Consider the following 25,367-nt stretch of genomic DNA (forward strand, 5'->3'; position numbering starts at 1 on the left):
TCTGTAAGGTGAATTCAAATATGCTTTTAAGTTGGAAGCCAGAGAATCTTTTGGGTGCAGCTAATTCAAAACAAAGTTAACACTGGATCTCTCTTCCTTTGGTTTATTATATCCTGAGCACTTTTTGTATCTGTACCTTTATAGACTCTTTTGTGAACTGAGAAGATAAAAAAAGAGCATCAGTTCTGCTGTTACTTTTGTTTCTGTAATGCTTGCAATGGAGTGATTCATTCTTTTTTTCTCTCTGTTTTTTCTTACAGTATCAAGCTTTTGGCTGTGCAGGAGCTGGTCGATAGAGAAGCGCTGGAAAAGGTATTTAAAAATATATCCAATACAACTGTCATAATACATTTAAGCTCTTAAAGCCCTCTGTGTTAGTCAGGGATCCTAACTTTATAGAAAGTTATGCAGCATAAAATTGGACATCTCCCTAGCTAGATATACGTGAAGTCAGAGGGGTGACCTTTTGTCCAAGGTGGCCACAGGCTTTTGGTGTTTTCTGATTTCATGGTGGTCTTCGGGTAAGCAATGCCTCTAGCCTGCTCGTATTAGCTTTCTTGAAATCAGTTCCTTGCTAACAGCTAAGATAAGTAGATGATTTGAACCAACAAAGATGAATGTCTGGAGCAGAAAGAGTGTCTGAGGAGCCCCTTTTGAACATCCAGCTCAGAAAAGTGGCAGGAGGTGCCTTGGCAGAAATGTGGTTTAATTTAGCAGTGAAGGGATCAAAGCAGCCAGCTACTCAACATCAGCCCTAACAACACTGGCTGAGTATATGGTGTCTGTTAGCCTGAGCCTGCCTTGTGCAGAGATAGGCCTGCCTATAAGCCTGGCCTTCCAAGGAGCTGAGGGATGTGCCGTCCATTGACTGTCCCAGTGATGGTGGGGTTTGCAAACAGCCTGTGCTTTGCTGTGTGCGGGACAGAGAGGAGGAGCTGTGTGGAGCCGATGGCTTCCATCATCCAAGCAGTGTGGTTCTGTTCAGGGGGTGCATCCCCCTGGTCCAGTGCCTAAGACCTCCTGTTGGCTTAGACAAGGCACCAGTGCCTCAGCAGCCTGAGATCCCACCTGCGGAGCCACAGCAAAAACAGTAGCCACAAAAGGCTGGAGGGTTTGTAAATAATAAACCGTGGTTTTGCTCTTCAGCCAAGGGTATTGCAAATACAGCAGTACCCTATAGATTATTTCCTTCTGCATGAAGGACCAAATGTTGCATTTCTTATTGTTTTGTGATTTTGCTGACCCCAAGGGTAGGGCTGGACTCCCAGTGCCCGTGCTGGGACCGGTGGGTTTCCTTCACTTTCTGCACCAGCTCCTTCATCTGGAAGACCAAGGAGCCAGCCTGGAGGCAGCATGGAAATATGAGAGTCTTGTAGGATTCAAAGAAAACAATTGGATTCAGAGCCCTGCTGAGAAAACTGCTACCTTATGGCAGGTATTGAGCTGCTGCTGACCCAAGCAGCCCCTCTGTACCTATGAGCGACCCGGCAAGGCTTGGCGAGGAAGGAGGAAACCTTCTCCTGCCTGAAGTGCATCCTGTGTTTGTGAAGAAGAAGGTCCTGCAGCACTGTTTTAAAGCCAGATGGCCATGGCTACATCTGCTGGGTACTCTAGAAGTACTGGGTACAGTGAAATCCGGTAGCAGTGGGTGCTTCAGCCTTGTGCTTTGCCACTGCCTGGAGATGCGTTTCACAGAGGTCCTAGGTACAACCCAGTTAATTCAAGGGAGGCATCTCTTCATTGGCTTTGGTGAACTGAGATTTTTGACCTGAAGAGGTGGTTTTTGTAAAAGGCAGTGACAGAGGACTAGGCAGGTGATACTGCAGTTTGTTGACATGGTTCTCAACCACTCATTGTGCAAAACAGGTTAATATTCACAAATCATTGTTGTTTGCAGCAGTTGGCTTCCCTGGCACCTCACACCCTGTACACGTCTCACCTTTCTGTCGGGCCTGAACCTCCCTTTGGCCCAATGCCTCCTAAAACATGGCTTGGCAGGGGCAAGTGACCTCAGCCTGGTGGGAATGGGAATGTTTGAGGCATTGTCTAGAGCTCTGCAGGAAGCTCTTCAGAAAGGTTCAGCCTCTGAGAAGTGATCTTTCTAAATTGAGCTCTCTGAGTATTTGATATCTGCTTTCATACAATGCCAAGCTTAAAGAATTTAAAAGGCCAGTTTAGCCCTCTGGAAAATAACAGGGTGGAATTATGTAAGTTCAAAGAAATTTGCTGTCTTTATTTTTTAAATACAGGAGGGGGAAGAAAGTAGACTGGAACAAAATCCTTTGTCCGGCCGGCTTGGAGAGTCTGGTTTTGAGAACACATGCTGAGTTTTGTATTTGTATATCATTATTTATCTGCATTATATTGCAGGAATACAGAATATTATTAAATGATAATATTTTAATATTCATTGCAAGATTGGATTTTTCTGGTTTTTGAAGGGAAGTTTTCTTAAAGCTAGCTATGGATATGATAACCTGAAAGTGCTTTTTCCTATAGGACACTCTCTAGTCTGTCATAGATGCTTTTGAACATTTGTAACCTTATTATTTCTAAAATCCAATGCTCGGCTTTGCAAGTGTTGTTATATATTTTTCATACTTGCATGGAAACCCAGAGTGAGTAGAAGCACGCTGGTGAGCAGCAGTGCCCCCTGAAAAGGCTTATGGGCACACACTAGTGTTCGTGCTGCAGACTAGCTCCATTAAATCAAATCACATGGAAGTTAAGCGCATGCGTAGTGAGTCTCTTGAGAAACAGGGCCTTGAGACAGTATCAGAAAATGATCTGGCACTGCAAAACACAGTTTACCATCACCTTTTTGAGATGGGATGACAGTCTGGGAGGTGAGGCACAGGAAGCAACAGGCTGTCGGAGCAGGCTGGGAGAACCTACTTGAACTGTTGGGGTCTTGAGAAGATGGCTAGCTCCTGTGGGTGTGTCGTGGAAAGCTTTGCCCTCGTGTAGTGGAGCGCTGCTGTGCTTCAAAAGCTACACATCAGTTATTTACTGATTGCTTACAGCGACAGGGTTTAATGCCATTCTGACTATCTTAGATATTTTATGATCTTTAAATGTTTTTCCCACTTTGGCCATTGAAAATAAATTGATCACACTGTGAGAAGCTTTGTGTCATGCAAAAACTATAGTTGTTTAATTTCCTAAACCCTAATGTTTTGGCAAATTTGGCCAAAATGACCCTTTAAGCCAAAAATCTGCCACCCTTGGCTGCATTTATGCCTGGAGTTGTCAAGACCAAAGGGATGATTGGTTGGGTTTAATTACAGCTCATCCTGGCTCGGGACAAGCTTGTCTGACCCTTGGATGCTGCTTATCAGCTGGTTTGTTTCTCTAGGGTGCCATGGGCACCTGTAAGCACTGCAGAAGGGGGGTGCTGCTTGTGGAGCTGGACCCCAGCACCACGCTTGCTGTGGGAATGGGAAAATAATAATTCATCTTGGTGAAACAAGACCAGGTCACATAAGAAGAACAGGAGTCTTTACCCGGAGAAAATTCTGGGTCAGGGATGGGCATGTTTGCATTTATTTTGGCTGTAGCCCATCAGACCCATTCTAGCACGTACTCCACGTGAGAGCGGTCTCACCAGCAGGTTAAAACTACGTGCGTGTTTACCTGCATTTTGTCTTACCTTGAACCTTCAAATTGATCTGTTTGCTTCCCCCTCCCTCCTCGCTGAGCTTGCCCCAGCTGCCGTGGGATTGTGTTGCTGTGCATGCTTTGCTTCAGAAGTGCTGCTACCGGATGCTGGGGGCAGTAATGAACACAGATGGCGAGATGCCAAGAGAGGGCTTGCGGTCGTGGCAGCCTCGTCCCTGAAAGGGTTCAAGGCCACTCAGGCTTTAGGAAGAAGTATCTCAGGCATGCAGGTTAGTTGGCGCTGTGTCCTGCATGAAGCGTCTCTTCCTCTTCCAGAAGCACAGTTCTGGGAGAGACCCCCAGGGACACTCCAACCCCAATGTGTTTTTGAGTACTTTACTTGGTCTAATTTTGGGAAGTCCTTAATTGCAGATGAAGAACTCCACTTGGCAGGTCTTAATTGTATTTATTTGGGGAAGGGGAAAAAATAATTCTTCTGAGGAACATGCTGTTTTTATAGTTTAAAAATAAGTCTGTTTAAGTAATTAGCAGATTGAACTGCCTGGCCAGGTGACATTTCACATTGGTTGCTGTTATAGCATTTAAATCCGTAGTCCCTTTCCATAGGCAACAAGTATGCCAAAATGATTGTTTTCATTGGTGCTTGATGCCAGTAAGATGTGCAGGAAGAGTCATCCATATTGTAAGAAAAATAAAAATATTCTTTGCATTCCATCAGATGTTCCCCCCTGCACCTTTCAGATGTTAACACAGGCTCTTGAACTCATTTTTCCTTCAGAGGTAGGTTATTGAGGAAAGTGAAATAGTCTGTACAGCAACGTTATATTTAGTAACCTCCTGACATCTTTTTATAAGGTAAGCCTGCTTGGGGAACAAGCAACTGTAACCTATTAGTTTCCTATTTGTGTACTAATAAGCAAGTGCATCTGCTGTTACTGGGGATGAGAAAGGACTGTCCACTTGACTCCAAAGACAGAGCGGTTTGGCTTCTCATCTAAGAAATGCAAATTGCACAACTCTGATTCAGCAGGTTGGCAAAGCATGGAGTTCATCTGCAAAATGATGCTTGTTCTGCTTAAAGTTGGAAGTGATCTATCTATGCTGGCATGAGAGAGATGCTGGGTGGGCTGAAGCATGGTAGGAGTTGGGGTGAGAATTGTGATTTTGTTCAGGGATGATGTTCTTGAAGTTGATAACTTTCAGCTTGAAAATCAGGATAGGTTTCGCTATCAAGGTCTTGTCTGTGCCGGAGGTGGCAAATTTGTGCACTGTGAGCTACGTCCAAGAGGTCAGTGAAAAGAAAGTGAGAAGAACAAAGTAATTATCAGTAGGCTTACATTGTCTATATGGGGATTTTCGCCTTCCCTGGAGAAGATTTTTGGAGGTCACAAATCAAAAAGGATTGAAAATCTTTCACCCGGCGTTTGGAAGTAGAAGTCCTGTAGCTGTGAAGCACAGGATACATTAGCTGGGCACCAGGAGTGACAGTGACGTACCTTCTAGCTGTCTTAATACAAGGAGGCGATCTTTTCTGTCTGCTGGCCAGCTCTTATGTGGTCATCCATTGGGCATTTCTGCTGGTGTGGACATGAATAGTTAGGATGATAGAATGAAAAAAATCTGAAATTCCTCCCCCCTGTACACCACCACCACCACCCATATGAAGAGTTATTTCTCATTCCTCAAAGAGAATATTTTTATCCTGTTGAATAAAATGGGAAGCTTGGCACTGTAAACAAGCAATCCCTAGGATCTGTGCTCATTTTTTTTTACTTTTTCCACCTCCCTTAGCAGTACTGATGGCTGGAGTTGTCTCCTCTGATGTGGAATCTGTTTCCTGGGTTTCCTTACCCATAGGAAAGACCAGATGTCTGTATTTGGGAGATGTTTGCTAGATGCAACCCCTTCCCATCATGCAGAATTTTCATACTGTGCCTGAAAATCAATGCACCACAACTGGGGTGACATTGAGGAGGTGGCATTATTTTAGTAAAAGAAAATTAACGATCAGAAGCAGCTTTTGTCTGAGGGGAAATGCGATGGCTAATATTGCCCACTTTTACAGAGTAGGACCCAGGAGATGAAGACAAAAGGGAGTGCTACTTTCTTTCTAGTGGCATCACTCTAATAGCGCAATTTCAGCTACAGTCAAAAACAGGTTCATAAAATGCTGAGCTGCGCTGTGTATTCCCTGCTGTAGCCTTCTCCTTTCTACACAGAGCACGGAGAATTTTAACTAGAAATTTGCTTTTGTTTTCTTGATCCAGTGTACTGTTTCCTCCAGATATTATCTGAACATAAAAAGTATGACGTCAATTGAGGTTCCAGAATTTCCAGTATGAAATGCATCTGCTGGAGTTTTTATTTATCTTTTGTCTGCTTTTGAGTAGATTGAGCCAGATCAGTGTTTAATCATGATTAAGCCCATTGTAATCTCTGTTCTTTATAAAATCCCTCTCGGAGCAGAGCAGGTTGTTTATTTGTGAAAGGTTATCCTACGAGCTTTTGGTGTTTGAGAGAGGTGCCATTTTCCATTTGCAAGGGTAAGCATAGGCACATCGCTTCTTGCTTGCATAGATATAAATATGTTGGTGCATTTGCTAGGGCAGTTGAAAGTGAGCTGTAATATGCCTTGACGTGGAGCAGCTGGTCACCTGAGGCCATTTATCTGGCCCATCACCATTTTCTCGTCCACCAACCACCAAGTAGCTGGTCATGCAGTCAATGCTGCCCTTGCAGGCAAACATTATTCCCTGTGTATAAGCCGGCACTGGCATGGGAGCTACCATCAATGTCTCCTGAAGGAAGAGCACGGAAGGGCTGCTGACACTCCCCCCCTTCAGGGTGAGGGTCTACCATTGCTGTCTAAGCTCTGCAGCTACTAGGACTGGACCATCTGGAATGTATCTGTTGCCTGTGCAGCCAAAATATCCTGCACTGTTGCTGCTGTTTAGTTTTATGGAGAGTGCAATCATGCAGCAGTCCCAGAGAAGCAGGGAAGAATTTGGGTTATCCTTGATTTATGGAGGAGTGCTGGAGTTGCAAGGAAATCACATGATTTTGGCAAAGTCGCCTAAGATGACCGACTCCAAACAGAGTTGGGAAATGAACCTCAGTCTCCTGAGTCTCAGGCACTCTTCTAATGCCAAGATGATCCTTCCTCTTTGATGTGAATTGTTTCAACATGTACCCCAGAAATGCAGTTGGTTCAGGACTGGGCCTTTGTGTGTGTATTTTTAGAAGCCATAGTCCTCCTGTACAGTGTGAGCCCTGTCTTGCAATCTTGCTTTGCTTTGGAGCTATGGATTAAAAAAAGATTGTAAGGCAATTGGCAACAAATTAATTAGTTGCTGTAAATGAGTTACCTTTACTGCCTTTTCTTAGAACTGTCCTTTCCAGAAAAACGTTGACCTCTTTGAAACCTAAGTACATTTGGATGTCCTCTAGAGTCAGATAAGGAAACAGCGGTCTCACTTTCAGAGAACAGGAAAAGGAGATGTAGACTTGGCCACTGACTCACTCGGGACCTTTGATCTATGCCTTCCAGCCCTGTTGCTGTCTCATTTTTCCCTTCCCCATTCCCAGAGAAGAGAGGTGGAATCAAGCCTCTCACCGTACCCTTTGCCTAATTCAGCCTTGGGACAGACTTCAGCATAATTCATCAGCTGAAGTAGGTCCCCCTGCCCTGTTCATTCAAAGCCACCATGGGGTCAATGACTGACCACTACAGAGTGAAAGGAGATTACTCCAAATCATCGAACTGGGTTTATTTTAATTCTTTTCCTTACCTTATTCCCTATTACTTGCCCTTCTGCTCTCCCACACCCTTCCTACATTTCCCACTATCTCTTTCCCTTGTCTTGCTTGTTTATCTGAGTGCAGGTAATAATCAGGGGTGCAAAGTCTTTTTTCCAGACTTCCCCCACCTGGGGTCAAGAAATCTCAGGGTGGAGGGGAGTATAGCTGCTGTTGTGAAGGAACCATTTTTGGCTGAGTGGAGCTGGAAACAATGTTGACATCATTTCTTAGAATATGGGAGGCTTCTCCCATCCACTAAATGGACTTAGGAACCCTGCAGCTGTACAGTATTTGCCTTTGGCCTTTCACTTCTTTTCCTTCTTTCTCTAGGAGGGATCTAGGTGGCTAGAAGTTTAAGGAGATGTATGGGTGGACCTTATGGCTCTGGCTGGCTCCATGATAATTTCAGTAGCTCTCTGCAGGGAACCTATGACTACTTTGTCTTTCCCTTCTGCTGCAAACTATTGTCAAGTGGACAGCACCATTAGCAGCACAGTCTCTAATCTACTAGTATGTCTGGCATCTTTGATCTTGGTTGGATTTTTTTTTTCCTTTAGTTGCATTGCCTGTCTCTTTTCTGATCATCAGTGGACTTCAAAGAACAAAACACTAGAAGCCAGGCAATACACATCACTGGGAGTCATGGAGAACGTGGGTTGCTCTTAAAATGCTGTCCTTCAGGTGTTGCCCTCTCCTTGCCTAGAGCTGTGCCTCTTGGAGAAGTGGTGGTATGGAGACTGCTCGTTAAATGAGCTTAGCATTCCTTTGTGAGGCAACTAGTCCTATCCCTGGACAGAAGCCAAACTTACCCATTAGTAAAATTATTCTCTACACTTCCAGAACTAGGAGAAAGAGCAAATATGTGTTTACAAATGCTGGCATGTATTTTAAATTTTGTTCGTGGGTGGTAGAAGTAAATAGCGGTCCTTAGTCCTTTTTTCCCCTGGCTTGCTTCTAGAAGATGGCAGAATGCAAAGCAAGTTCATGGAACAGGACCAGTTCTGAACAGTCAGCAATTTTGGGGAAGGGTGGGTTTTTTCCCTTTTTCATAGACTGACATAGTTTTAATGTCAGCCCAAATAATTTTTGGTTAGTTTATGTGGATTACTTAATGCATTTGCTCTCTGTGGGCAGCCAGAGTCCATTGCATCTGTTAGAGCAGAACTTTGGTCGGGGTTGGAGGACAGTCCCGTAGACTCTGTGGAGGGCTTGCTAGTGGGTGAAGAGGGAAAACTCAGGCAAACCTATAAATAAATAATGTGCTATGTCAGAGAGGATGCAGTATCAAATTAGGCTCTTTAAATTAAGGGCTAGAGGTATGAAAAAGAATGTAGATGTGTATGAGATTTTTTTTAAAAAGGTGAGATGACGTGTCCTAATGTAGCAGCCTGGAAGAGATCCTCCTAATAATAAGCATCCAAAAAAAGAATTAAAGAAATAGAATACAAGACATTTAAATAAATTTACAGGAGGTGGCACAGTGTCCTGTATGGTGGTGTAATCAATGCCTGAAGGAAGAATAAATATATGAGGCTGGCAATTGTTGTGAGTCATATTATGTATTTTTCTCTTTCTTGTTTTTGTGTTCTTACCATGGGAAAGAATGCTTGCTGTAAGCAGAGATGTAAATCAGTTGGGGAAAACAGTAATACTAACAGTAGGAAAGAAATGGATGGAAGCAAAGTGGCCAGTCAATAACTATTTGTGATTCAAGGCTCTGTAGAGTTGGCCAAACTGTGACCTTGTAATAGTGACAGCTGTGCCTTTTTCCATGTGTCACAGCAGTTTTCTTAACACATTGCTCTTATTCCTTCTCATACTGCACATCAGCACAGTCCCATCTGTCTTTACTGCCATGTATATGCCAGAAGTGCACAATCTAAAAAAAAAAACAACCAACCAAAAAAACCCCCAAAACCAAACCAAAACCAACAAAGAACTCCAACTCACTTGCCAACACCCCTGGAAATGAGTGTATTTTTATCATGGGTAAGGAGAGAGACCTAGTTATCACACATGCTTACGCAGCTTTCCTTGATTAATAACATATAAAATTGATTTCCCTGTTCGCTTTCAGTTTTGTTTGTTGTTCTTTTGTATTAGCACATTCTTTTTCCTTCTTCTTTTCCTCTGGCCGAAGGCAACATGCAGGTAAGGAGATCGAGATCCTGGCAAATCAGTATAGATCACTGGTTGGTTTGTTTCTTCTTTTTTTTTTTTTTTTTTTTTTAATTAGTGAACAAGAAACTATTTCTTATCACTTTTGGGTCTCATGTTTCATGGGATGATTTTCTATTTGCTTTCCATATTAAGGGCTAGGTTCTGATAAACTGATTTTCACCTCCTGTAGTCCCGGTGGATACTGGGTGAGTAAGGTTGAACTCACAGCGTTATGGTTTTACACCACACCGCAGAAATCGATTCCTGAGTTTCATGTTTCATGAGAAAAGAATCAGCCTAGGGATTAAAAAAAAAAAAAACAAAAAAACCCAAAAAGATAAAAAAAGAAAGGGGTTGCCAGGAAGCCACTGACTCCTGGTTGCCTGGTGCCTTTTATGTAGTCCAAATGAGCACATAGCTTAGGTCTCCTGTACCTGCTGCAGAGTCCATGGCCATGCAGAGTGGTGGCCGTAACGGGTCAAAACAAAGTATGTGTGGTCTGGGTAAATGTGCAATAGCTCACTCTGTGCAAGGCTTGGATCCCACTGTGTCAGTCACTGCTTGAAGAGTAGCTGTAATTTTACACTTATAGTAGTATTTCTAAAATATCTGATGCCACATTGCTCTAATAATCTCAACGGTACCTTCCCTAAGCATACACCTGTGTTGCCAGAGAGATGTATTTCTGGTGGCAGAAGTGGCAGCAAAACGCAGCTTTTTTTCCCTGCTTTGGAAATAATGAGTTGGGGGGAAAAATACTTGGAAAAGCACATGAGTATCTACAGCAGACAACATAGTAATAAGTAAATAATTTAGTCGTAGGGTGGCTATGAATTGAGCACAGCAAACCAGTTGAGCAGACTGTTTTATGACAACGTAGGGAAAGTGTTTGAAATCAACCACTCATCTCTTGTAAAAGCAGCCTGATGAAAATGATAGCCTCATAGTCATGAGGGCTTCTTTTTAGTCTTCTTTATATCACATCAGTTCCCTTAGCATGCCATTATTGCTGTTAATGATTATACCACCTACTTATGCAGAATAAAACACTCTTAAAAAGGCTTCAAGAATAAATTGCGAAGATTTGTGAGCATCCTTGACAATCTCTTGAGCCTGAATTCCTGTATTCTGTTTAAAAATAAAAAAAAGTCCTTAAGGATAAGGAAAGAAGTAGTAGGAAATGTCTTCTGCAAAATGAGTGTCCCTGAAGTATAAGGAAAAAGCTGGGCTTGTGAATGGAAACATGAGAAAACAACCGATGGAACTTCTACACGGAGGCTGGCAAATATGGGTGCTGTCTTCCACAGGGAAAAGGCAGCATAAATTTCCATCAAGCATATGTGAAGACACCTTACCATTAAGTGGAAAACTGGATGAAAGATGACACATATCCCATTTTGACAATAGGTAGTTGCGGATGCTGTAATTCTTCACTAGTGGCCCCAGCACTTAAAACATGTTAGGAGAGTTATTGCATTGCCTCTTCAGTTGTTGTTTTTTCACTGCTCTGCACCAAAGGTTACCATGTCTTCCTTCTGAAGATCTATAAAAAGACACTGTTTATATAAATAACCACTTTTGTTTCGGATGAAGGTAGGAGAACATGCCAGTGAATGATCTGTATTGTTGTCCTGGGAACACTATGATTAAAGGTGAGCAGAGAACTGGTTTTAGCAGCTACAAGCTGGGTTGGTTGTTTTTTTTTTTTAAATCATATATTCAAAGATAAAGACTGTAATTTCCTCTCGGAAATTCAGCAGTTGGGTGGCTGTGGTGAGCTGTAATTCATCTGGGAGGTCAGTGTAGAAACTCACCACTAAATTTTTCCAAAATAGGTACTTGAAAGGGAAAGCAAATAACATGGGGGTACAAACTTAGGCTCCTACCACTCCCCAGCCGATCCTGTAAAGACCAAATTAAAAAAAAAAATCGGATTTGATTCAAACAGGTTTGTATATGGAAACAAATCATTACACACTTTTGATAATTGAGATAACGTTAAGCTTATCAGCATAATTATTTCCCACACATTCATGAAGAACAATGGGTGAGTAACACAGCAGCGGCAGGAGAGAGGCGTGTGTCCAGCTGGATTCACATCCACGGGCTGGTTCAAAGCTTATGAAGAGACTTAGATACCTGACATGGGAAATGATGTCTTCATTTGAAAAACTTTCTAATTCTGCCAAGAGTCATTTAGCTGCTGTCTAACCCCAGGGGTGCCTAAATGACAGAGTCTTCTGATGCTTTGCTTCCATGCTGCTCGGGTAAGCAGAGTGGTGCCTCTCTGCAGACCCAGAATTATCCCCCTCTGAAGCAGGCAGAGTGGACATGGACAGCTTCGTTTCTCGCCTATGTATAGTTGGGCTTCAAAATTGAGCCTGCCTCATCCTATCTCCTCTGAGGAGCTCAATCCCAGAGCTTTCCTTTTTTAAGTATTAAGCTTAGAAGTGGTGTTTGCAGCAAAGCTGGGAGTTCAGGTCACCAGGTGGCTCCTGGGCAGCGGGGCTGCAGTATGGTAAATGTTTGCTCTCCGGTCCATAATGTGGTGCCTGGAGCACTCATTTAGGAGTTAAGAATCTGATCCCCCAAGGAAGAAAATCCTTCTTCTGTGGGTGTCTGTCTGAATTACTGGGATCCTCTTTAAGAAGCAGAAGCAGCACATTTTCCAGGAAAAAATGAGTCCTGCTTGAGTTGATGAAAAACCTGTAGGTGCCTGCCTTCAGAAGGACCAGGACTTGGGACCCCAGAATGCATGCACATTAGCGCAACAAATGAGCTCTGTATGTCCATAGCGTGCAAAGGCACGTAGAGGTGATGACTGTGCCTATAGGTGCTCTATTATTTCTGAATAAAGACACCGGTTGAGGATTTGACTGTGCTGAAGGGCTCTGCCTTGATTTCCCTGCTCACAATGAGTTTTTAGAGCTCTTTGAAGGATGCGTTAGATAATGTTTGTGAAGAACATGGAAGGTGGCAAGGATTTATTTGGTCATCAGTCTGGATGTTTTGGTTTAGCTCTAGGAACAACAAACCAGTACATAAAGGATGGGAAGGTATTGCCCCTGGTCTCAATGACACAGTGCAAACAGGACACATCAGCATGGCAGAAGGGGCAGATAAGCTTTCCAGGAGTAATTCTGTTGCAGCTGCACTTACAGTAGATTAGTACCTTATCTCTTTTCTTTTTTTTTTTGATTCTAGAATTTTTCTCCTAAACTTTATAGGTTTTTTTATTATTTCTTCAGCTCTAACTTCAATGTAGAATTATGGACAATTATGTACAAGAGGGAGAAGTAGATAACTTTTTCCAACACAAATGTATAGATGTGGTTGAGAATGAAACTGATTCCCTGGGCGGGGTTGTTCACCTTTGGAAACACTCATCATTATCTATCAGACTGCCATCTGCATATCTGTCTATCAGACTGCCATCCACGTGCCAAGTTTTATTTGCCTTTATGTAATATCAATACTTGAACAACACGAGCAATAAATATTATGCAATCTTTAATGAAGTCTTCCTAGAAGGGACTAGTTGAATGGGCATGTGAAAAATGTTCTATCTTAACATAGGGTGACCCCGACTTTCCCTTGTGTTATTTATATGGTTCCTCTGAAGAGACTTTGTTGAGTGTATCTCCCACGCCAGTGGATGCATCTGTTTCTTGCGTGTGTATTTTTTGGCTACTTTTGCAAACAGGAAAGGGATACATTTGACGGAAAGGCAAACAAGCAGTGAAGGCCTGAGACAACACTGTTGTCAGTGGGAAATGGGATCCAATGTTGAGTCTCTGTTTCAGGCTTCAGCCATAATAATGCTTCCTTCCCTGCTGTTAGATGCAGTTATAGGTGAATCCAGGTGTTACTGAAAGGCCTGATGCTCCTCCGTGTCCCCTTCCTTAGTTGCTCCTGCCTGCGGGAAGTGGATGCAGTGTTGTTCGGCTCCAGAAGTGCACGGAGCATCCTGGCCCTGCTGCGTCTTGCATCCCCTCTTGACTTGCCTTGCACAGCCACGTGTGCCTGCACCAGGACCTTTCCTTACCCCTACCTCAATAGCCAGTTCAGTAAAATACAACACCCACGAATCTCTCCACGTCCTAACTCTGCCTTTTCCTCCTCGCAGCGTGATCTAACAAAACATTCCTCTTCAAGAGCATCGGTGTCAAATCAGGATGCTTTGCTTGAAAACCAAAGGTGTTGATGTCAAGTTCTCAGAACTATTTGTAACTTTTCTGCTCCCAGCTTTCTAGGTCATGTCTCATTAGGGTGCACCCACTGTAGCTGTGTCCTCTATGTGGTAGATTGGATTAGGATTACAAGTATTCAAGTCTGCTTTTTCAATTGGAAATAAAAGTACAGTCCACTCAGGTGAATAAAGAAAGGATAATGTGCATTTAATTCCAGGAATGTGATTTTTACCTTATACAATACCCAGTGATGCAGCAGGGAGGGCATATATATATATATTAAAGGATGGATTAAAAAAGAGCAGTGCCAGATGGTCTCACGGCCACTGTCAATTTTGTTGTATCTTCTATGAGAAATATATTAGGTTATGTTTCAGGATGGGAGTTTTATTGGAGAGGGATGGGGGGCTTCTCCTCAAGTGTCACTGCATAATTTACAAGGCATATCTTAGAGCTCTTTTGTTTACCCTTTCCATAAGCACCAAGTTGGTCACGGGGAGATGCTGTGTAGCACAGAACAGCCCTTGCCTTGGTGTTTTCCAGCCCATGACCTGCAGATTCCTGCGGTCCATAAACTACTAGAAAGAGGTCCCTCAAAAGTAACATGAAAGTGAGCTTGCTACAAAAAGACTTAAATTTTTCATGCACAGGTACAGATTCCTACTTCAAGATTTATCCAGGATCTACAATTTGAAAAAAGGTGGTCAATTTTGTCCTAATAATATAGTTTAACATCTTTTTGCTGGTCAGGGTCTCATTTTCAACTACTGCCAGCTCCCACACTCGAACTCCCAGTCTCTTTCACCATGACGATGTTGAATTTTTACTGACATCTCCGTGTAACTGAAATGCTACAGAATTGATAGAAGTTTCAGTTGCACCTCCAGTACTCATTAAAGCTGCTCCCTCTAGTGTCTGTTAAAGGAACTGTGTATAAGTGACATTCAGAAATGGAATATCTGTTCCCTGGCTCTCATCCCTCCTCTTGGTTAAGAGGAACCAAAATCACCTTTGCTTTGATGAAGTAAGTTGTTGTTTACCTTTACTGCAGTGCCCTTTTGGCCTGAAAGCTTCTGTGGTACTTAACCAAAACAGACAGTTAATTGCTTTCAGTGCCTTTCTAAAGTTCAGGTGATGATTACTTCACCAAGACATACCATACCATACCCTACCAACAGGCTCATCCTGGAAGCTCCTCCTTGCTGTTCTTCTCTCCTTGCCCTCCTTACAGCCTCTGCTTTGACTCCAGGTCTGAAATGAAAGTGTCCTCCAAAGAGGAATCACTGGCTAATAAGAAATGTGTAATTTATTAAACCCTCAGACATTGTTTTCCTGGGTCATGTTTAGTTTCCCCAGGGTTTAGGAGTAGCACACCCTCTTTTTGAGCAAAAGATGCTCACCTCAAGGGAGGTCGCTGGCTCAGTGTGGTCCCCAGTGCTGGTATTACAGGAGTAACACTTGCAGGCAAAGATTTTCAGTACAGTTGTGTCGTCATCTGGAAAAGATGACCATGCTGTGCCTCGTTCGGGACTGGCTGCATAAAAAGCACCCCAAAAGAAAACAAAGATTAACCCAGGGCATCTTGAAGAAGAGGTGGTGAGATCAGTTTGTGGGCTACTGCAGGGTGCTCACTGGCAGCTCTCCTACTGTGCAGTTACTGCACTGGAAGAGATCTAACACATAAATTAGATGCTTTTGCTGGCAGTGCTTGAGTGCCTTGGGGAGGCAGGTAGGTGTGTTAGGGAGTCTGTAACTCCTATAGGATCTCCAGCATATGCCAGCCCAGCATGTGTTGTTCTCCCTGCTCCCAGATTAATCCAAGCCTTCCCATTGCCTTCCACTCTACAGTCCCTCCTCAAATGTGTGTTTCTCCAACTTCTTCCAACCGCCCTTCATTCTTTTCCAGTGTCAGTCATAAGCTCATTCCTGTACCGGTCTCTGCTTGTGGAGCGGCTGGAAGCAACAAGCACCAGCTTCCTTATCAGGGTGGACAAAGAGCAATTATGTCTTTGGATCCTCCCTTCTTGGGAAAATGATGTGTTGCTGATGAGCAAAGGCAGCGGGGCTTGTCCCAGTTCCTGGGGTGGTGGCCCTTGTTGGCACCTTGCACACCAAATGGGGGCAATGGGCAGGTACCTGGCACAAAGGGGGTTGACTTCTCAAGAGCATAGGCTGGTCTTTGCCTAGAGCATGCCTGGAGCCTGGTGCTGCCATGTCCCTGCTCCCTGGCAGCATTGCCTATCCCACAAGAAACAGAACCCAGCTGCAAGAGAGACCGTGGCAGCATAGGTGTAATACAGGGCATCCCTGTAAATAAGCCCTGGTGCTGTTGGTATTATGGTATGTGTGTGAGTTTTGACTCGGTATGCATAGGATTTAATGAAGAAGCTGATTAAATGTCAGGAAACTTGCAGCCTGAAAGGCTCTAGAGAAAAACAAAACTAGGAGGATTTTGGACCAAAAAAACCCCTGTTGTTCTGATTGACTGAGACTTTAATTTTGATTTTTCTTTACCACTTGAAGAACTGCTCCTCAGAGGGATTGCTGTAGCTCTAATTTAGTTTTGCAAAGGAGGAAAGGCATTTTTTTCATTCCCAATGTGGCCTAGGAGCTTGTCTGTGTATTTTTACTGAACAAGAAAAAGCGTAATGTTGTTTGACGTTGGGTTTTGTGGGCAGAGCAGCATGATTTGAGAAATGCCCTTTTCATTTCAGAAAAAACCCATGACCTAAGTAAGTATGCTGTCACAGCTTCAAAATCTGTCTGCCTGTAAGCCCTGGAAAATGGGCACAGATTAAAGTCAGCTGCTGTAGGCCAAGTTCTACATTGCCGCAACCGTACCAAGAACAGCCTGATGGCTTTTTTTCTGAACAAACCGTGTAATCTCATTTGTCATCTTTTTGTTTGAGCAAAGTTAAATCAAGTCCTTAACAAAACTCAATTTGGAGGAAACAAAATATTCAAACTGGTCGACTACAGATGCTCTTTTTAATAAAGTGATGGTTTCTGTAGGATTTATTCAGCCCTGTCATATACTTTGTGCTGGCTGGACTTCCTAGGCAGCTGCAACCCAGAGATAAGTTAACTCTTTTGTCAGGTTACAGCTGAACTCCTAATTTCAACAATTTTTTTTTCTGATTTAAATTATCTAAATGTTAGAAAACTCATTCACCAAACTCACGGTGTTTAAAGGCATCAGAATGACATCAGGAATGAATAATTGTTACTGCCGTGATTTATTGCGTTTATTAGGGTAGCACCTGGCAAGCAGTTCAGAGCACAGCTCTGTTCCCAGGCTGTGCAAACACCCTGCGTGCCTCTTCATTTAATAAATCAGCCCAGCCCTCGCACTGCCTGAAGGTATATAACGGACAATACAATAACATGGTGCGTTAATCTTGCATAAGAAGTCGCAGCCAGTCTCTACATTTCAGAAAACTGCTTTAAAAGGTGTGGAAAGCATTTTTGCCTCAGTTGTGCAACCAAAATTACTCTCAGCCTTCTGAGGCAAAATAGGGATGCTGGGTTGCGTATATCTGAGAAGTCAGTGCTTACAGCTTCAGCCTCCAGGATGCTGAACTTGCAGACAAGGCAGTTAGTGAAAGAGCAGTTTAATTTTTGAAATGAAAGGTAAAATAAACACAAGAATAGCTGTCCCGACGTTTTGCTGATGCCCACGTAGGAAGCACTTCTATCCATGCAGTTGATCACTGAAGCTCTCCAAACTGTGTTTGGCATATCCCACTGCGGAGAGTCACTGTGTACAGGAGGTTATTGTTTGCCTTAAAAATCCTTCTTTGTTGAATTGCTGCTTGATTTGGAGGGACATTCTGGATACGTGATTTTGTCTGAGGATACTCTTTCACTGTGAAAACCTCTGCATTTCAACACAGTTTCTCCAGGTGTCAGATATAAGAAAATGATGCACATTGAAAGTCCCTGGTGCTCTTTTGCAATGATTGCTTTTTATTAGCCTCTTTCCCCGCAGCCGGAGTGGCTGTGTGCTGGCCCTTGTGCGCGGCCGGGCGTTCAGCTGCCTCCTCTCCCTGCCAGCCTCCAGCCCGAGTCTGCCTGGACCTGACATCAGCTTTGCGAAGGGCTGGAGCTCCTCCTATTAAGCTTTATTTTGAAACTCCTGGCAATAAGAATTCCATATTGTCTGCATCAAGGGGTTTCAGATTCCAGATTTTCCAGGGCTTAGGGGGAGTGGGGGTGTTGTTGTTTTTAAATTTTATTTCAATCTCAAGATGTTACCCAGGTGGACTTGGGGGCTTTTCATGGTGTCCACAGTTATAGTATCCCTGAAGGGGATACTATATATAGTGTCTGTCAGGCATTAGGGCACAGCCTCTATAGCTCTGACTATGTACTTGAACACATAAGGGTGCCTGAGTGCTGTGGCTGTACAGCAGTATTCTGGAAGACTAATGCCTCTGCGGAGCATCGGAAGGATCTGCTGTGTGTCCAAGTCTGCAGCTGATGCCTTCATGCATGGGGAGTCTCAAGCATGTGTCCCCGGTGTAAAGTCAGAGGACCCCTAACCCCAAAATGCCCGTTTCTGAGGTGGCCTACACTCTTCCTTTTGTGTTGTGCCGGCAGCCTCAGTGTTGGAGTGGAGCCAGCCCCCCTACGAGGGCTTCCTGCCCCCCAGGAGGATTCAGGTGGCTACTTGTGGAGCCCCTTGAGGGGTGGGATATGGTGCAGTCAGCAACTTTGGCGGCAGCACAGGGGAAACCCCTTTCCAGTCAAACAAGTAGCTTTGGAGGAAAAAAAAAAAAAGTCTGAGGGAAAAATGTTCTACTCACAGCATTTGCACTAAGATATTTTAATTTTTATTTCTCTCCAAATAATGTCCGGTTGGGGGTGAGACAGCCTGGGATGTGACCCAGACCACCTTCTTTGCGAGCCTTCAGGGAGGCCAGAGAGCACAGCCTGTGCTCCGCGGTGTCTCTTACTAATGACTTGCTACATGCTTTATTTTGCACTTTAAAAAAAAACGCTACAAAGCTGTTCTTTTTTTTTTTCCCTCTTTCCTCTCTCTAGTTTGCTATGGAGCTGAACCAGCCAACGCTGCCAAACATCCGCAAGTGGAAGGGCCCTAGAGGATGTTGGAAGGGTGTTGTTTCCGAAAAACCCTCGGGCCAGCTACACAAGGTACATTAATCCCTAAGTCTGATCTTTGGCTTTGCTTTTTTTTTTTCCCCCTCCAAGCAAAGACATATTTTGAATCTGTTTAAGGCAAAATGTTTTGCAAATCTTTTTTGGCAAGGTTCGCATCGCTTGTTTTTTAAGCTGACTCTTCCTATAGATTTCAATTTGACTGTGCGATTGATTTTTTGGAGGAATTGGTATCCTCAGCCTGTGGCTGAGGAGGAAGATGTGTGTGTTTGGGGGAGGTATGGTAGACAAAACCAGTATAGAAATATAGAAGAAAGTCTACACATTAGGATAAGGAAAGAGTCCTTGGTTTTGTGCCTGGCAGGCCGCCGTACTTCTGAATTTTTTTTGTGCTAGTCAGCTGAGCTTGTTCCCTAGCACAGCAGCGGCTGGCATTCAGAAGAGCTCCCCATTTTCCTAGTTTGCAAGTAAGGACCCTGCAGAGGGGCCATGCAGCTTGCCATCCTCGCCTAGAAGAGGAGCTTGTCTTGCACATTCTCCAAAGTGCTCTGCACAGGTGTTTAAAATGCTGTGCGGTCGATTTGAAATCAGCACCATGCTTCACTGTGCTTTTCCCTGCAGTGTCTTATGCTGTGGGAATATATATATATGCACTGCAGTGAGGTACTAATTTATAAGGTGGTGACAGCTGCACCTGCTACCCTTGACGGTATTGAAGGTATAGCTACATTGCTCTGTATACCACTAACAGTGCCCAAAAGCAGTCTCTCCAAAAGGAAATCTCTCTTTTTTTTCTCTGTAAGGGTATTAATGAGATTTCAGAGCAAGGTACTCCTTGGGCTTGAGCCTGTTTTTGCTGAATGACATAATTCTCATGATGCAGTTATTGCGGCACAAATACTGTTGTGGGGTGGAAGCAGGAACCGAGACCTGTCATGTAGTGAATGGTGCCTAGCAGTACATCAGGCTGTCTTCATCTATTCTGAGCCCTGTCATTATTAAAGACGTACCTATGGTTGTATCCCATAATCACGTTGCTTAGAATCCACGTTTCGTTAATCTGGCTTTTCCAAATCAAGTTGTATCACTGTTCACACCTGAGGCTGTTGTTGGACTCTTGTGTTTTGGGAGGCGCAGCAATTTTTGCTGCTGTCCTGAGTAAAACCCAACAGTGTCAACTAACAGGAGGGGAAAAAACCCAAACTCAAACCAAAACCCACCACCTGAGCAGCGCAAAGATTGGACTCTAGCTACCACTAGAAAGATGCAGAGCGTCTGAATGTGTCCGAGGTTTAACATGATTCACAGTTAATTCCAATGCAGAGTGCAAATCCCCTTCAGGACATTTTTATTCCTGGCTGGAGTTTTCCTTTGGGATCTCTTGTTAGGCCAGATCATTAAAACACTGAATTTAAAAAGTTGTACAAAGTTGTTGAAGTTGTTCACTCTGCTTTTCCTTTCTTTCCCCAATAATTTTTAATAATTGTCTCAGAGTTTCTGTGTTAAAACCAGAGTCTTTGGTCTATTTTTTTCCTGAGCTGTATTTCCAAAGATAACAATGAAAGCTTTGACTATGGGCTAAGTAATTAAAAATCATCATCTACCTTGTTTTACTGCTAAGGATGTAAGGATGAGTGATTCCCCAAATTATGGGAAAAGTCTGTGGCCAAGCTAAGAATGGAAATATATCTACTGACTCTTCCTTTTAGCTGCTTTAACAGAAATATGGCTGTGCCGGAGAATCTTCCACTAAGCCAAAAAGTCTGCTCTGGCCCTCACGTTAGTTAACAGGTCTGTCAGGTTTGAACATTGTGTACACAAGTGCAGTACAGTGAAATAAGGCAGTGTAACCCCAAGCATATAGCTTCTTCGGCACAAGCTGATCTCAGGATGCTCCTTAGGGCTAAATAATGCAGGATGGTGGATGGTGCTTCAGGCTTGTACTTCCACGTGTGCCAGGCATTTGGCCTTCAACTAAGCAGTGACTTTTGACCACCATGTTGATGTGAAATCTGGAGCCAGGGAATAGCAAACAGCTGTTGACAGCAGTTTTATTCTTCCACATCTTTTCCAATAGCAGTTTTCAGACCTTAGACTTCCAACTGGTAGAATGATTTTATCAGTATTTTAGAAGTTAATTATCTAAAGGAGCTACCAAAGGATTTTATCCAACCATAATACTGTCTTTCAAGGCTCGCAGGAAGTCAGCTGAGCAGATAACACTTGTTTATTGCAGCTGAAATGGAAAAAAAAAACTTCCTTGTGGTGGATTTAACTACTATTTGCTAAGGGAAGCGGGGTTGAATGATACTAGTGAAAATGGTGTCTGGGTGATGGGAGGAGAGGCTGACAAACTTTGAATTAGATACTGCTGCTGGTGCGATTGGGGCAGGCAGCTTGCTGAAAATGCTCTTTCTGCCTCCTGAAGTAATAAAAAAAACCTCATGCAGAATCTGAGCTGAAAGAGCTGAAAGGAGCAAAGAGCTGACTGTGAAACGTTTGAGCTGGAGAAGAGACAGAGAAGATTGGCGGGGCTGAGAGGTCTAGACCAGATTTCATGTCAAGAGACTCAAAGAGCCTGGATATTTTTAGCTTGCGGGTGACAGAAGACTGTAAGATGCTGTGTGGCATGGGAAGAAGGAACAGCAATGTGCAGCATCATCTACCGCAAGGCCTAGCAGTTGCCCAGTGAGACTACAAGGCGCTGAGCTCAGGGTTGAACAAATAATCATCTGGGTAATAAACTACCTCGTTATTGACCACACTCAGAAGAATCTGATGCCCCACCTGGACTAGGAGGAAACGAGGACTGTATCAGCATAAACACTTGAGAAGCAGCACCTTTATCTTTCACCCCTGCAGTGGTCCTAAATGCACTCCACCTGTATAAGATAGAACAGCTTATTAAATCATTGGCTGGACCAAGCAGTGCTAAAGTTACCTGGGTGTCTGATAGCCAGTGTACAGATGCAAGGGGCTACAGGTAGTAGAGCAATTTGTGTTTCAAACTTGGTGCTCTCAGTTTTCAGGGAAGTCGTGGGGATGTCCAGGAAGTGTTCCTCCCACATCTTGGGGGGGGTTGGCCAGGGTGAGATAAAGAAGCGTTTCCACCTGTCCTCTTTATCTCCTACTGATAGCCTAGGATGCTGTTTCTCCTTTACGCTTGTGCACAGCAAGTTGGGCTTCCTGCCCTCAGCAGACGCCAAGCCAGGACATAAACCTGCATCGTCTTTTATTGCCTCTGCATATTTTGAGAGTGATGTACACCACTGCCAACAGAAACAGTGGTACTGAAACTTGCGGGTGAAAGTTTAATCTAGGGGGCTGCATTTGGGCAGAATGTTTTGCTTTCACTTCCTTACTACTGGCTTTTCTCTTTCTTTTTTTTTTAATTCCAGGGAGTTGAATATTCTGGCTTCCTCTGGGATACAACAGCTGGCATTGAACTAAAAGATGCTTCATCTCAGGAGAGCGCACAGACTAACGGCAATGGGAAGAACTCATATCCGCATCCGTATCTTGCACATTTCAAGGTAACTGCTGTTGCACCAGCCGACCCTTGCGGAGTTTAGCTTTTATTAAAAAAATTTGGGTGAGATGGAAAGAGACACAGTCTTCTAACAGATATAAATTTGCCTGAGGCTGTAACCCATCCATCACTTCAGCACTGTCTCATGGTTTAATTATAGAAGGGTGCTTAGCGGGCCTTAATACGTATGGCAGACCACCAGTCAGTTCTTTCCCTTGCTCCTGTGGGAGCAAATCCTGCCGCAAGGGAGGATTTGGGCATGTGAGGGTCAGTGGATCTTCAGTAGCATCCACAGCCACCGAAAGCATGACAGAGGTCACTGGTCACCTTGTTCTGCTTTTACCAAATTAATGCAGCAAGGACAAGGAGCAGCCAGCCACAGGGCTGTGATTCTTGTCAGTGCCACAAATTGTGAGTAGAGAGAGGTAAGTGTAAGCAGAATGGAGGCAGAGAGAGAGAGAGAGAGAGAGAGAGAGAGAGGGAAAGCAAGCACAGTGCTCCTGAGACACTCAGGCTGATCTATCTTATGTTGCTGGCATACTGCAGAGTTGCCATTTTAACGCTTTTTCACTAGGCTGAACTCATCTAAAAGAACATCCTGCTTTTTGGAAACTGTTCTCGTACATATGCTTGAGGGAGCATACAAGCAGAGAGAGCCCATCTCTGCACGGGCTGTTATGGAGAGGTCTAGTTTGGGGAAGCTGACATCTCTGGAAATGCTTTGAAAGAAGCATTAATAAAATAATTGTGAATAAACACATTATTAATAATATTTAATAATAATTAATTAATAATCTAAACAGGTCAATATTAGGAGTAAGTATTAGTTGTGCCAAGTGAGTCCCAGAAGGTAAGTGGAAGATAGCAGGGAGCCAACAGCTCTTTTCAAGGTACATTAAGCTTCTTGGTTAGTCTCTGAGATGGGCCAGGGCTAATCACAAGAGAGTAGTAATGAGCCCATGTAATGACCATGATATTATTTGTAGCTTATTAACAAATGGATTTGCATAAACTGATTTTCATAAGCAGCTGGCTTCTTTCTGCAGCTGTGGTGGAAAGAAGGTGTTTGCATTTGCAAACCAGTTTCCCCAGAACTGAGAGGGTGCCAGGTTATTGCAAACAAAGCTGCAAAACACCTTCCCCCTTTTCATCCCAAAACCAAGACAAACACAACACACCACATGCGTAGCAAAGTGAGTCCTAGTCACCCACATTTGCTACCGAAAGTACGGGGAACAGGCGCGTGGTTTTGCTTTGTGACCTTCCACGTGCTGTCTGCGTGGCATTGATACCTCCTCCTTCCTCCGCCAGGTTGGGATGAATGATCTAATGCTGGTTAACCTTCATCTGGCCTTGTCACCCTCGTCAGGAGAGAATACCGGGAAGAACCATGACAGCCACAAACTGGCAGCCTTTGCACAGACTTTGCAGGAGACTCTGAAAGGTAGGGCAGTTTTCGTCCTGCCAGCTATCACATGCATGCTGGCCAGTTTATCTAATCAAAAGGAATTAAAAAAAAAAAAAAAAATCTATCTCAGTGCGAGTTTCACAGATATCCTCATCAGCCTTGTAATTGTATTTACTGGTATTTGAATTTGAATGATGCATTATACAGTGGCAAATGTGCTTTTCCCTTGCTCATTGTCTTATTGTCTTTCCTAATTAACACAAACAACACAGGAGATCATAGAATCATAGAATTGTTAAGGTTGGAAAAGACCCTTAAGATCGAGCCCAACCGCTAACCTAGCACTGCCAAGTCCACCACTAAGCCATATCCTCAAGCACCACATCTACCCTTCTTTTAAATACCTCCAGGGATGGAGACCCCACCACCTCTCTGGGCAGCCTGTTCCAATGCCTGACAACCCTTTCAGTGAAGAAGTTTGTCCTAATATCCAGCCTAAACTTCCCCTGGTGCAGCTTGAGGCCATTTCCTCTCATCCTATTGCTTGTTACTAGGGAGAAGACACCGACCCCTGCCTCGCTACAACCTCCTTTCAGGTAGTTGTAGAGAGCGGTAAGGTCTCCCCTCAGCCTCCTCTTCTCCAGACTAAACAAGCCCAGCTCCCTCAGCTGCTCCTCATAAGACTTGTTCTCCAGACCCTTCACCAGCTTTGTTGCCCTTCTCTGGACACGCTCCAGCACCTCAATGTCCTTCTTGTAGTGAGGGTCCCAAAACTGAACACAGTACTCGAGGTGTGGATCCTACTGGCTTTGATGCCATTTTTCAAATGAAGTTTTTCTGATTTTACACTACTGTAAGAGCAAGTTCAGCCAAAAAAAAAAAAAGTCACCAGGATTAAGACCCTTTTTGAAGTGCTTTGTGGAAATGACACCTACCTGATAACAGAATAGAATCATAGAATGTCCTGAGTTGGAAGGGAACCACAAGGATCGTCAAGTCCAACTCCTGTCCCTGCACAGGGCAACCCCAAAATTCACACCGTGTGTCTGAGGGCACTGTCTCAGTGCTTCCTGAATATCGTCAGGCTTGGTGCCGTGACTGCCTCCCTGGGGAGCCTGAACCTCCACCAGCCTCTGGGGGAAGAACCTTTTCCTAATATCCAACCCAAACCTCCCCGGGCACATCTTCCTGCCGTTCCCTCAGGTCCTGTCATTGGTCACCAGAGAGGAGAGATCAGCACCTGCCCCTCCTCCTCCCCTCGTGAGGAAGCTGTAGACCGCGATGAGGTGTCTCCTCAGCCTCCTCTTTGGGCTGAACAAATGAAGTGACTTTAGCTGCTTCTCATACAGCTTCACCTCTAAACCTTCCACAAAGCTTAATGTTAAGCTTTGTTAACATTAAGATTATATTAATATATTATATATTAAGATTATAATTATAATGTTAACATTAATGTTAACATTAAGGACAAAGCTTAATGGCTTTTTTCCAAAAGAAATAGGTTCTATATATTTACTTTTTTGATAATTGGAAGTACTTTGGAAAA

General features: G+C 43.8%; 1 protein-coding gene across 2 annotated transcripts in view; it reads left to right on the forward strand.

Annotated features, from left to right (window-relative positions):
- The window catches only part of EEPD1 (endonuclease/exonuclease/phosphatase family domain containing 1), a 65,719-nt gene that overhangs the window by 34,554 nt on the left and 5,798 nt on the right, over positions 1 to 25,367 (forward strand). For both annotated transcript variants that reach the window (XM_064443940.1, XM_064443939.1), the window contains 4 exons: positions 261 to 312; positions 18,810 to 18,920; positions 22,283 to 22,417; positions 23,725 to 23,857. In XM_064443940.1, the coding sequence (XP_064300010.1) occupies positions 261 to 312; positions 18,810 to 18,920; positions 22,283 to 22,417; positions 23,725 to 23,857 (431 nt within the window). The remainder of the gene's footprint in view (positions 1 to 260; positions 313 to 18,809; positions 18,921 to 22,282; positions 22,418 to 23,724; positions 23,858 to 25,367) is intronic.

The sequence above is a fragment of the Phalacrocorax carbo genome, chromosome 2 (genome assembly GCF_963921805.1).
Source record: "Phalacrocorax carbo chromosome 2, bPhaCar2.1, whole genome shotgun sequence".
In the NCBI taxonomy this organism is placed as follows: Eukaryota; Metazoa; Chordata; class Aves; order Suliformes; family Phalacrocoracidae; genus Phalacrocorax; species Phalacrocorax carbo.